This window comes from Microtus oregoni, unplaced genomic scaffold (genome assembly GCF_018167655.1).
Source record: "Microtus oregoni isolate MIOR12 unplaced genomic scaffold, Mior012 000117F_ref0000505, whole genome shotgun sequence".
NCBI lineage: Eukaryota > Metazoa > Chordata > Mammalia > Rodentia > Cricetidae > Microtus > Microtus oregoni.
In genome coordinates, this window is record NW_024544746.1 from 2,321,046 (window position 1) to 2,332,027 (window position 10,982).

The 10,982-nt window shown below is 55.8% G+C and overlaps 1 protein-coding gene across 4 annotated transcripts; it reads left to right on the forward strand.

The window, feature by feature from the left end:
* Positions 1-130: 130 nt before the first annotated feature.
* On the forward strand, positions 131-8,871 carry LOC121444048 (AP-4 complex accessory subunit Tepsin-like). 4 transcript variants are annotated; one of them, XM_041645784.1, is made up of 13 exons: positions 131-200; positions 1,887-1,959; positions 2,215-2,306; positions 2,391-2,484; positions 3,165-3,232; positions 3,502-3,577; positions 3,686-3,757; positions 4,548-4,739; positions 5,033-5,207; positions 5,706-5,819; positions 5,910-5,988; positions 6,484-6,618; positions 7,423-8,871. In XM_041645784.1, exons 1-13 carry the CDS (start codon positions 153-155, stop codon positions 7,894-7,896), a joined length of 1,692 nt encoding a protein of 563 aa, XP_041501718.1. In that variant the 5' UTR covers positions 131-152; the 3' UTR covers positions 7,897-8,871. The 4 variants fall into 4 exon arrangements, with proteins under 4 accessions (XP_041501718.1, XP_041501717.1, XP_041501719.1 ...); XM_041645783.1 differs by lacking the exon at positions 131-200 and adding an exon at positions 370-447; XM_041645785.1 differs by lacking the exons at positions 131-200; positions 1,887-1,959 and having other exon boundaries at positions 2,209-2,306; positions 2,391-2,500.
* Positions 8,872-10,982: the final 2,111 nt, after the last annotated feature.

Here is a 10,982-nt window from a genome sequence, read left to right on the forward strand (position 1 = left end):
GTCATTGGTGTTAGTCCTTGTCCGTCTCTAACTGGGACTTCGGACGGGACCCCCTTCCTGAGGCCGATTGGCTGGAGGAGCCAGAGCTGCGCGGTGATTGGAGGAGCGAAGCCTGGCGGAAGCGGGGCAGGCTGGGGGGAGTTCCTTGGACCATGGCGGCAGCGCCGCCGCTCCGGGACCGCTTGAGCTTCCTCCAGAGGGTGAGTGAAGTTCGCAGGGGCTGCTGACACCCGGCGCCCGGGGATCTCGCTAGGTTAGCGGGGACGGGCTGCCCAGCAGCTGCCGAGAACGAGCGAGCCTGCTCTGCCAGGAGGACTAGGAGGCCAAGGGCGGCGGGCGATCTCCGGCGGGGCCCGCTCGGCTTCCCAGGCTTCATTCCTGAGAATGATCCTGGAAACTCGCACATCTCTGGAGGACAGGAGGCATCTGGAAGGCCATAACTACAGGGTGGGGAAGGCGGAGCCTGTGGTCAGTGTTATGCCCAGATCACGGAGTCCCCCAAAACCAACCAGGAGACCCGAGTCCTGTGTAAAAGCAAAGGGCCTTTATTCTTACACAAGTTTGCAAACTCAGTCTCTCCGTGTGTCCAACGTATTGTAGGGGTCGGAGAGCCCCGAGCTCAGTTAGAGCTGGGTTTTTATAGTAGCAGAGGTGGGGTTGAGGGGTTTATAAGGTTCAGGACCCCTGATTGGCTGACATTTGTCTAGGGGTGTCCTGGTGAAAAGCGGTGGGTGTGTGCTGGCGGGTGACCCTATCCACAACAGGTTGGAACGTTAGGAATTCTCTGGACGGTCTGTTCCTGGGTAGTCTCAGTTTGTGGTCTTTGTCGGAACCCGGTGTTGATTGCCTTAGGGTAAACCACCGAAACTCAGGCCTCTGTTTAGCTTGTCAAGGCTGGGCCCTATGGTCAGCTGTTGAATGAAACAATCTGACTGCCCTAAGCTTCCTGACTGGAGCTTGAGGATACTGAGTGGCCCCGGGGATCCTTCTTAGGCGGCTAAGAAGCCATGCTGCAGAAGTCAGGTCTCTTATGTAGGGGCTAGGGCAGGTTCTTTTTTTTTTTTTTTTTTTAAATATTTATTTATTATGTATACAATATTCTGTCTGTATGCCTGAAGGCCAGATGAGGGCGCCAGATGTCTTTACAGATGGTTGTGAGCCACCATGTGGTTGCTAGGAATTGAACTCAGGACCTTTGGAAGAGCAGGCAATGCTCTTAACCACTGAGCCATCTCTCCAGCCCCCGAGCAGGTTCTTATGTACTGAACTCTGCAGAGCGCCTCCTCCATCCCTGTGGACAGAGAGCTTGGTGAGGTTGTGTGGGACCCTAGCAGTGTCTGTCTGAAATATTCCCAAACCCCACCCTCTTGCCCAGATACTGAGTCATGAGAAACACATGTTTACAGATTTCAACCAAATAAATATTATACACTTGCCAGCAGGCCAACACGGCCATGTTACTGCATGACTATATAGAATTTAAGTTAGCCATTCTTGAGGAGCCACAAAACCCATCAGGCTGAGCAGTTCTAACTCGTTGGGTCTGGTACTGCGCCCATCCAGTACATGGAAAGCCCTGAGGTTCTTGCTGCTGCTGGTTGATAAATGGGTGTATTTAAAATATCCTTCCATTTAGGACTGTAAGAGGCTGGGGCTAAACCTCATCTTGATCTTAAGAGAGCCTGTATTGATTTCCCTCTTTCCTGGGGTCACTCATCCCTGCCAGAGCCTGGCTAAAGCTGTACTAGGGTGATTCTGGTCCCTCGTAGGCAGTCTCCTGGGCATTTTTAGCGCCAGTAAGCTTGAGACTTGCTTGCGTGTCATTTGGTGGCTGGGACCTACCCTGTGTAAGGTGGCAGCTCCTCACGATCCTCTTTCCTCTTCAGCTCCCCATTCTCTTGAAGGGGACCTCAGATGATGACACCCCATGTCCAGGCTACCTGTTTGAAGAGATTGCCAGTATCCTTCTGCACTGTTTGCGTTGGCAGGGGCAGGGGAGAGTAAACAGTGGCACCCTATCAACAGCGGGAAGTGTTACCGGGACAAGGGTGGTTTCTTCTGCTATCCCAGGAGCACCAAGTGCTTTTTCTCAGGATCCAGATGGTAATGATCTTCAGGCTGTGTGACCTAAACAGGGTCATGGTCACAGGAGGGAGGATTTGTCTCGCCTGGTGGGTGTCTGTCTGCTTCTTCCTTAACCCAGATGACTCTTAGAAATTTCCCACGAGTCCCTGGGCAGCAGCCAGTGCCTACTAGAGTACCTTCTGAACCGCCTGGACAGTAGCTCTGGCCACGTGAAGCTCAAGGTGAGTCCCCGCGTAGTAGACAGCAGAACAGGGCTCAGCCACTGCCCAGCCAAGGCCAGCCCCAGGAATCTGTCCACTCTCCAGGTGCTGAAGATCTTGCTTTACCTGTGTGGTCATGGCTCTTCCTCCTTCCTGCTCATCCTCAGACGAAACTCTGCTCTCATCCAGGAAGCCACAGGCATGCAAAGACACAGGTGTGCCCAGGGCAAGCAGCCCTGGGTGGGGAGACATAAGCCTCGTGCTGGGCTTGGGGCTTGGGGCTTGGGGTCGCCATTGGCCCAGGCTTACAAATGGAAATGTGTCTGGGCTGGAGGGGCCCACTAAGGGTCTCTGGGGAGTGGCTCCTAGCCCTGGAGGGATGACGCAGAACTGCCATGGACAGGGGCTGTGGCATGTGCAAGGGCCTGAGCCAGGGAAAGCTTGGGGGTGGCTTGGTGTGAGGGAAGAAAATCCGATTTTCCATGATGGAAACTTTTTAGCAGAGGGAATTTAGCTCGGGCCACACCAGCCTAGGAGTCAGTGTATAGATCCTACCTGAAGGCCCTATAGAGACCTCAGGTCTACCATCCAGGCCCTGAGAAACCTCTGAAAGGTTCCTGCTGCAGGTAGGTGGGAGGGAATGGACCCAAGGAAGCAGTTCCTTCCAGTGTGTGTGGGTGTCGGCGTGGTCTCTGGCAGACAGAGTGACTGTTGTGGAGGTAGATGGTGGAGCTGCTGCTTCAAACATGTCAAGAGGCCATGTTTGAAGGTCCCGAGGAGGGTCTCAGGGTCACCCCGTCTGGGAAGGTTGTGTTTGGATTCTGTGGGTCGTAAGCAATGCCCAGGCTCAGCCTGTCCCGTCTGACTTTTGCCCTGCAGCTTTCTCGGGCCCCCCTGACCCTCTTCATGGGAACAGCTTGTACCAGAAGGTGCGGGCAGCTGCCCAGGTGAGCCCAGGACAGGACCAGAGCACAGAACACAGAGTGGAAGGGATGTCTGTGAGGGGCCCGCTGTGGCCCTGCCACATGGAGAGGAAGGATGTCTGTGAGGGGCCTGCTGTGGTCCTGCCACACAGAACTGGCTCTGCTCCTTGCCGGGCCACAGCCCCTGTGCCTGGTGGGGCAGCTCAGGACAGGTGTCTAAAGCGACAGAGCTGGTAGGGATGGGCCAAGTGGCAATCTCAGCTGGGACTCTGAGCGACCACTTCTTCATTTAGGACCTGGGTAGCACCTTGTTCTCAGACGCCGTGCCTCTGCTTCCTTCCCAGCCTCCCCAGGCCCTGCCTCCAGCAGGTATGCCGCTCTGGTGACCACCCCCAGCCACCATCGGGGGTGATCCCTCTTGGTACACGTGGGCTGGTCTGCATGGAGGCCTACACTGATGCCAGTGTCCTCTTTTAGGCATGGGTGCCCAGGCCAGACCTAACAGTGCTCTCCAGGGCTTCGGCTACACAAAGACATGGGGCCGGACAGGTATGGCATAGGGCTCCTGGGTAGGGATGTGAAGGGACCAGGGTCAGACCTCACTGGTATCTCATGAGCATCTCCTAGCTACACCTGTGGACCCACCTCCCGGTGCACTCTCCTGTGCTTCCTCTGCCCAGCTGGGAGGAAGGCAAGGCAGGCTGGCCGGCTCTACTTGATGGACAAGGAGAAACTAGACTTAAGTCCAGCTGGCTGTGTCGGCCTTTTCTGCTGCTTGAGGGGCAAGGGTCCAGGCTGTGACAGGGACCTAGAGGGTCACCTGTGCAGGCTGTAACAGTGTTGTGTATGTGGGTACCTGTGCCATCAGACACTGGAAGTTTATTTGTCGAAGGTCTATAGAGTAGCACGTAACGGAGCAAGTAACCTCAGCTGTCCTTGGGGCAGAATGCGAGGCCGTGTCCAGCTGTGTCCAGCTGTGTGTTGTAGCTGTTACAGATGGGCCTTTGTGCATCTCCGGGGCCTCTGACTGATGCTTTCACTTGTCCCTTCTTCAAAAGCGAGGATGGGCCCCCAACACTTGAGTGAAGGGCCTGGGACATTTTCAGTTCCTGCAGCTCCCCTAGAACACCCTTCACCGTGGCTGCTGTAGACTAAGTGTCCAGACCACGATGCCCAGTATCTATGGTAGCAGCTCTGGTACCCGCAGCACATGCCTTTACCTCCCTGGATCCGAGCAGGCAGTTGCCCTGGCCTCATCCTGGAGAGCCTGACTGGAGGTAGGGAAGGTGGGCCAGGGTGTGAGCACCCTCTCCTGCTGATGCCAGCTTGCTGTCTGCAGGCTCTGCGGGTGAAAGCTTCCTCTCCACGATCCAGAGGGCTGCAGAGGTAGTGGCTAATGCTGTGCGCTCTGGGCCTGAGAATCCCAGCACCCAGGGGCCCTTGCCACGCGGTGACACCTACCAGCCTGCAGTGACACCTTCAACTGGCCACACACATCCCAGCACTGGGAATCTAATCCTTGGGGCCAAAGGTATGGAGGCAAGGGTTGCCTCTCTGTGGATCTGGGGCCTTCCTTTTTGTCAGGTGTTAGGGCAGGGAGTGAGACACTTTACAGGTGTGGAGATGAATGTTAACGCTGCCCTGACTGCAGGAGCCCCAGGCTTCCTACCCAGCAGGAAACATCCACCCATTTTGTGCCTGGAGTTTCTGGAGTTGCCCTGTAAGCTTAGGCCACAGCCCCTTGTCTCCTAGGCCAGAGCCTAAAGGAGGCGGCATGAGGCCTGTGGAAAGCCCTGGGGTCTTGTCTACCATTCTGTCTTTCAGCTGTGAGACACCAGCCTGGGCAGGCTGGAGGAGGCTGGGACGAATTGGACAGTGGTCCCAGTTCCCAGAATTCCTCCTACACCAGCAACCCGAGCAGGGCCTCGGACTCAGGCAGTCGGTCTGGCAGCGACAGCCACTCTGGGGCCAGCCGCGAGCCAAGCGACCTGACCGAAAGGTGTGTGGGATACGTGGCCACCTGTCTCAGGGTTTCTATGGCTGTGAAGAGACACTGTGACCGTGGCGACTCTTATAAGGAAAACATTTAATTGGGGTGGCTCACTTACCGTTCAGAGTTTCAGTCCATTGTCATCGTGGTGGGACACGTGACAGCATGCAGGCAGACGTGGTGCTGGAGAAGTAGCTGAGAGTCCTCCATCTTGCAGGCAACAGGAAGTGGTCTGAAACACTGGGCAGTATCTTGAGCATATGAGAACTCAAAGCCACACTGACATATTTCCTGTGACAAGGCCACACCCACTCCAACCAGGCCACACCTCCTAATGTTTCCACTTCCTTTGGGGGCCATTTTCTTTCAAACCACCCCACCGCCTCTCCCAGAGGGGCTGCCAGCAGGTTCCTTGACCCCCAGTGTGGGAGCTTAGGGGCTGTTGTCCCACCCGTTTACCTGAGACCTTGATATCCTGACTTGGCCATGTCATTTTGCTCTGTCCAGGGCTGAGGCCATGGCCCTAAATGACTGCCAGCAAGAGCTGAGCCTAGTGAGAGCCGTGACACAAGGATCGCGTGTCTTCCTGAGCCGTGAGGAGACCCAGCACTTCATCAAAGAGTGAGCTGCCCGCCTGCGCCTGGCCCCTGAGGGGTGGGGGAGCTGGCTATGACTGTCCCCATCCCTCCTCTGTGTCCCCTCCCTGTGCAGGTGTGGGCTGCTCAACTGTGAGGCTGTGCTGGAGCTGCTCCTCCGCCAGCTGGTCGGGACCAGTGAGTGCGAACAGATGGTGAGGACCAGCCTGAGGGAGCAGGGGATGGGAGGATGGTGAGGATGCTGTGGAGGATGGTGGGGAAGATGGTGGGGAGGATGCTGTGGAAGATGTGGAGGATGGTGGGGATGCTGTGGAGGATGGTGGGGAAGATGGTGGGGAGGATGCTGTGGAGGATGGTGGGGAAGATGGTGGGGAGGATGGTGGGGATGCTGTGGAGGATGGTGTGGAGGATGGTGGGGATGCTGTGGAGGATGGTGGGAGGATGCTGTGGAAGATGTGGAGGATGGTGGGGATGCTGTGGAGGATGGTGGGGATGCTGTGGAGGATGGTGGGGATGCTGTGGGGGATGGTGGGGAGGATGCTGTGGAAGATGTGGAGGATGGTGGGGATGCTGTGGAGGATGGTGGGGATGCTGTGGAGGATGGTAGGGATGCTGGGCCCCAGGCATCCTCTGTGTAGAGCCAGGGAGAGTTGACTTGGCCACACCTCCACCCCGCTTCCTACCCACAGAGGGCGCTGTGCGCCATTGCCTCCTTTGGGGGAGCTGACCTCCTGCCTCAGGAGCAAGTCCTTCTCCTCTGCCGGCAACAGCTGCAGGAACTTGGTGCAGGCAGCCCTGGACCTGTGACGAACAAAGCTACCAAGGTGGGCAGTGGGCCCTGGGAACAGCAGAGTCTCTCTCACCACCCACTGCCCTGGCAGTGGTCCCTTAGCTGGCCGCGATCAGTGTTTGGTGGGCGCATTCCTACAGCCCTGCTCAGTGTGTGGTGCCCGCCTACCCTGGGCTCTGGCACTGTGGGTGCCTTGGGCTCTTCCCCCGCCTGTCGGACACACGGTCCACCTTCTCCAGAAAGTCTCCCTCGGCTGCAGCTCTCCGTTCTTTCACAAACTAGGGTCTCGGCCATGTCCCTGGGAGTCTCCCTCATGCCCTTCCTGGCTATTTGGTTGCATCCCTAGCCGCTTCTGTTTTACCTTTCTAGACAGGGCCTCACAGTGTAGCCCTGGCTGTCCTGGAACTCTCTTTGCAGACCTTGCTGGCCTCAAACTCCCAGAGTTGCCCCTGCCTCTGCCTTCTGAGTGCTGGGATTAAAGGCGTGTGCCACCTAGATGGGGTGTTTTCTCTGTCGTTGTTAAACTGCAGTGTCCCAGACACTTAGTCCAGGTTGGCTATGCCGTTAGCACCTGTTAGCTCCCTTTTGGTCACGCCACCAAGTAAACCTGGGGTGACATCACAGGAACACACGTCCAGAGTGACCAGATACGTTGGGTCTCCTCGGGACCTTCAGTTCCCGTGATGTCTGGAGGGCTCTGAGGCTGGGACTGCCCGTGCGTCTGTTCAGTGGGATCTGTTTCATGTGTCCCGTTCCAGCAGCACACGGCTGGGTGTCTGCCTCGGCCTCACTGTTCCCAGCACTAAACAGGAACCCCCTCCTTCCTGTTTTCCTCTAGATCCTGAGACACTTTGAAGCCTCTTGCAGACAGCAGCTCCCTGCCCTAAGGCCCTGTGCCCAGCCCAGCTCTGCAGCTACCCTCATGGGCCCAGCGGATCTGCTGACCAGCCCTGTGCCTCCTCCTGGGAGCCAGGTCTTCCTCCAGCCTCTAAGCTCTACCACAGTTGAGCCCAGGAACCCTGTGCCTGCTCCTTCTCCAGACACCTTTCCTCCCGCTCTGGAGGATGCCAGTGCGGTCGAAACCCAGTCAGTATGTTCTAGTGAACAGGGGCCAGGATGTGAGCAGGACCTGGAGAGCACAGATACCCCAGAGGGAAACTCCAGTACGTGCCTGTGGAGCCCCAACTCTTTGTTTGAGGGGATGGAGCTGGTGGCCTGTCCCCGCCTGCCCTGCCCCGGCTTGCAGGATCTCCAGCTGGGTCCACAGAAGGCGACCACGGAGCCATCCGCTTTCTCGTTTCTAAACATGTGACTCTCTGGGCCCTGCCGTTCAGAGTTCCCTGGTCCTCATATTGAGGACTGAGAGGACCTCATGGCCTCGTGTCCACCACAGAGTGGTCCTCTCGCCCCCTCTGGCCCTTCTCTTTCACCTGGAAGCTGTGGTAAAGCAGTCTCTGAGCCAGCCGAGCCCCGTGAGGCCATCCAGTGGTCAGAAGAGTCACTGAAGAAGACATGGGCCCTCAGTGCTGACCAGCCAAGATGGAAGTGTGGGAAAGAGGGTCATGGTGCCTCAGAGGGTGTCTAGATCCCCGTGGCTTCTTGGGAAGTTGACTCTGGCCATGCTCCTGGGATTGGCCTCCCTTCTCCTCCTGGCAAGAGGTCTGCCATGGCTGGAGCCACCTCAGAAATTTCCTTCTTCATGTGGTACAGCTCCAGGCCAGGGCTTCCTCAGGGCTGTTGGCCACAGTGCCTCGGCCCCATGCTGCTCTGACTCCAGAAGGCTAAACACAGAGGCGGACCCTTCCCTCGCCCCTCCCCACTACCTCAGTCCCTGTCCAGATGGTCCCTTTGCTAGGTGCTGGCAGTGGCTGTGTGGACCTGAGTTCCTATGGTAGCAACTGGCAGGTAGCAGGGCTGAGGTGCTGACCTGGGTGCCCTGGGCAAGCCCTGCCTGCCTGCCCCTCAGAAATGAGCACTTGTCAGGGTTGGAAACATTGACTCTGTTCTGACCTCGGATCCTCCTGCAGGGAGGTCACAGCAGCTGGGAGCCACAGCCTTCAGGGTAGGGCACTGGGGGCTTGTGCCTGTGATCCAAAGGTCTGGTTCTCAGCTTCCTTAGCCAAGTGCCCTGCGGTATGTCCAGTGTCGGGTCCCTGTCGGACCCTGCTCTGGATGCTCAGCTTGTCACAGTTATCTGCAGACCCTGGGAGAGTCCAGTGAACCTTCCTGTCCATCTCAGAAGCGGCTGTGAGGCGGCGGCGTGCACTTTCCCAATAAACACCAATGTTTACACGGACCGCTCTGGCTGGTGGTTACTAATAAGGGGCGCACTTCAGGGACTCCTTTTCCTGAGTGAGACGGATGTTTTCTCCTTAAGTGTTTGGTATTGCTTTGTGCTCACCCTCAAGGGGCAACAGGATGTCGTGAATGGAAGCTGTGGGTACCCCACTTCAGGATGAGTTATGAACGTGAGGTGTTGTCCCAAACCCCACCAGAGTCTCAGACACAAGTGCTGTTCCCCTGAGCTGTAGTCCTAGCTTCATGTTTTTTTTTTTAAATATTTATTTATTATGTATACAATATTCTGTCTGTGTGTATGTCTGCAGGCCAGAAGAGGGCACCAGACCTTATTACAGATGGTTGTGAGCCACCATGTGGTTGCTGGGAATTGAACTCAGGACCTTTGGAAGAGCAGGCAATGCTCTTAACCACTGAGCCATCTCTCCAGCCCCCCTAGCTTCATGTTTATGTAGTGAACAGACACCAGAGTTTACAGGAAAAACTTCATGGGCATTGGTGTTTTCCTGTGGGTGTGTTCACGTGAGCAAGTCAGATCCACTAGAATTGGAGTTACGGACAGTTGTGAGCCGTCATGGTGTTGGGAACCAAACCCAGGTCTTCTTAACCTCTAAGCCATCTCTCCAGCCCCAGAATATTACTTCTACAGTGTGGCTTTTTCTGGGAGTCTTTCTGTTAACCCTGGATACAGAAACATTTCCACACAGGTTCAGGTGGTGAATCAGGGTTCCATCGGGGTTGCAAGAGCAGAGGAAGGCTCATGGGAACTGCTGGAGTGTTTTTTCTAGTAACTGCTGATGACAGGTGGGGGGAGGTGCTTGCGGTCCTTCCCCTCCTGTGAGAAATGGTAACGGATACGGTAAGGGTCTCCTGTGGCTGATTGGTTCACCACAGCTATGCTCGCCAAGACTGGCAACAGGTCTTAAACAAGATGTTAGATCTACACAAATAGGGTCAACAACAGCGTCCACATCCTGGAGGTGGAGCCTGGGGTGTTAGGTGCCCGCACGGTCTGTCACACTCCTAGTCAGGTGGCTCTCTGCAGCTGCAGGAGTTCAGCGATGAGGTAGTGCCCTCCAGTAGTGGGGCTGGAGCTGTCAATGTGTAAAAAAAGACTTAAAACGCCTTGGTCCACCCCTCAGACTTAAAGTGAGCCTTAGCCTAAGTATCAGACACGCTCTGTAGTGGTACACCCCTTTAGTTCCAGCCCTCAGGAGGCAGAGAGACCACTCTCTGTGGATCTGAAGTCAGCCTGCTCTCCAGAGGGAGTTCTAGGGCGGTCAGATGTCTCATGTAGACCAACGCGAAAACTTGTCAAGAACACGGGTCACTGTAATGCCAGGCTGGTAAAGGTGCTTGCCCTGCACACAGCCTGGCACCTTCGTGCTGGAAGAGGAAAACGAGGGTCATCCTTTGAGCTATGCTGACTGTTCTTGTTTGTCAGCTTTTCTGGAATGAGGTACAATCCAGAATAGTGGAGGTTTTCTCCCGAACCTGCGGGAGATTTTCTGCTAGTTTGAAGTGGTTGAGTCCACTTCTAGTCCAGACCTCTGAGGTGGGAAGACAGAGACGCCTTTAATTCTGATCTTTTGTTGTTGTTTTGGTTGTTTGTTTTTCTAAACAGGGTTTCTCTGTATAACAGACCTGGCTGTCCTGGAACTCACTCTATAAAGCAGGCTGTCTGGAACTCACAGAGATCTTCCTGCCTCTGCCTCCCGAGTGCTGGGATTAAAGGCATACGCCACCACCACCCTGCCACTCAGCATGATCCTGATCTTGAAATGGGAAGACACAGGCCTTCTTTCTGCTGGACGTCTACAGAGGATGTAGAAGAAAGCTTTCTCTCTCTGCCTGCTTGCCTTGCCAGCACATCCATTCCCTCAGATTGGAGTCCACTTCTTCAGGATCCCAGCATCTACAGAAGAGCAGCTGGGACACCAGCCTCGTGGGACTGAGCAACTGCTAGATTCTTGGGCTTTCCCTTCCCAGCCAGCCATTGTTGGACTAGCAGCCTGTAAATTATTCCAATAAATTACGTGTGTGTGTGTGTGTGTGTGTGTGTGTGTGTAGAGAGAGAGAGAGAGAAAGAGAAAGATTAAT

Excerpts from the sequence above, each read along its gene's own strand:
- LOC121444048 (XM_041645783.1), top strand. The coding sequence starts at position 385 with ATGATCCTGGAAACTCGCACATCTCTGGAGGACAGGAGGCATCTGGAA. Across the intron at positions 4,740-5,032 it reads TCTAATCCTTGGGGCCAAAG|CTGTGAGACACCAGCCTGGG; the intron begins GTATGGAGGCAA and ends TCTGTCTTTCAG. Across the intron at positions 5,208-5,705 it reads CCAAGCGACCTGACCGAAAG|GGCTGAGGCCATGGCCCTAA; the intron begins GTGTGTGGGATA and ends TGCTCTGTCCAG.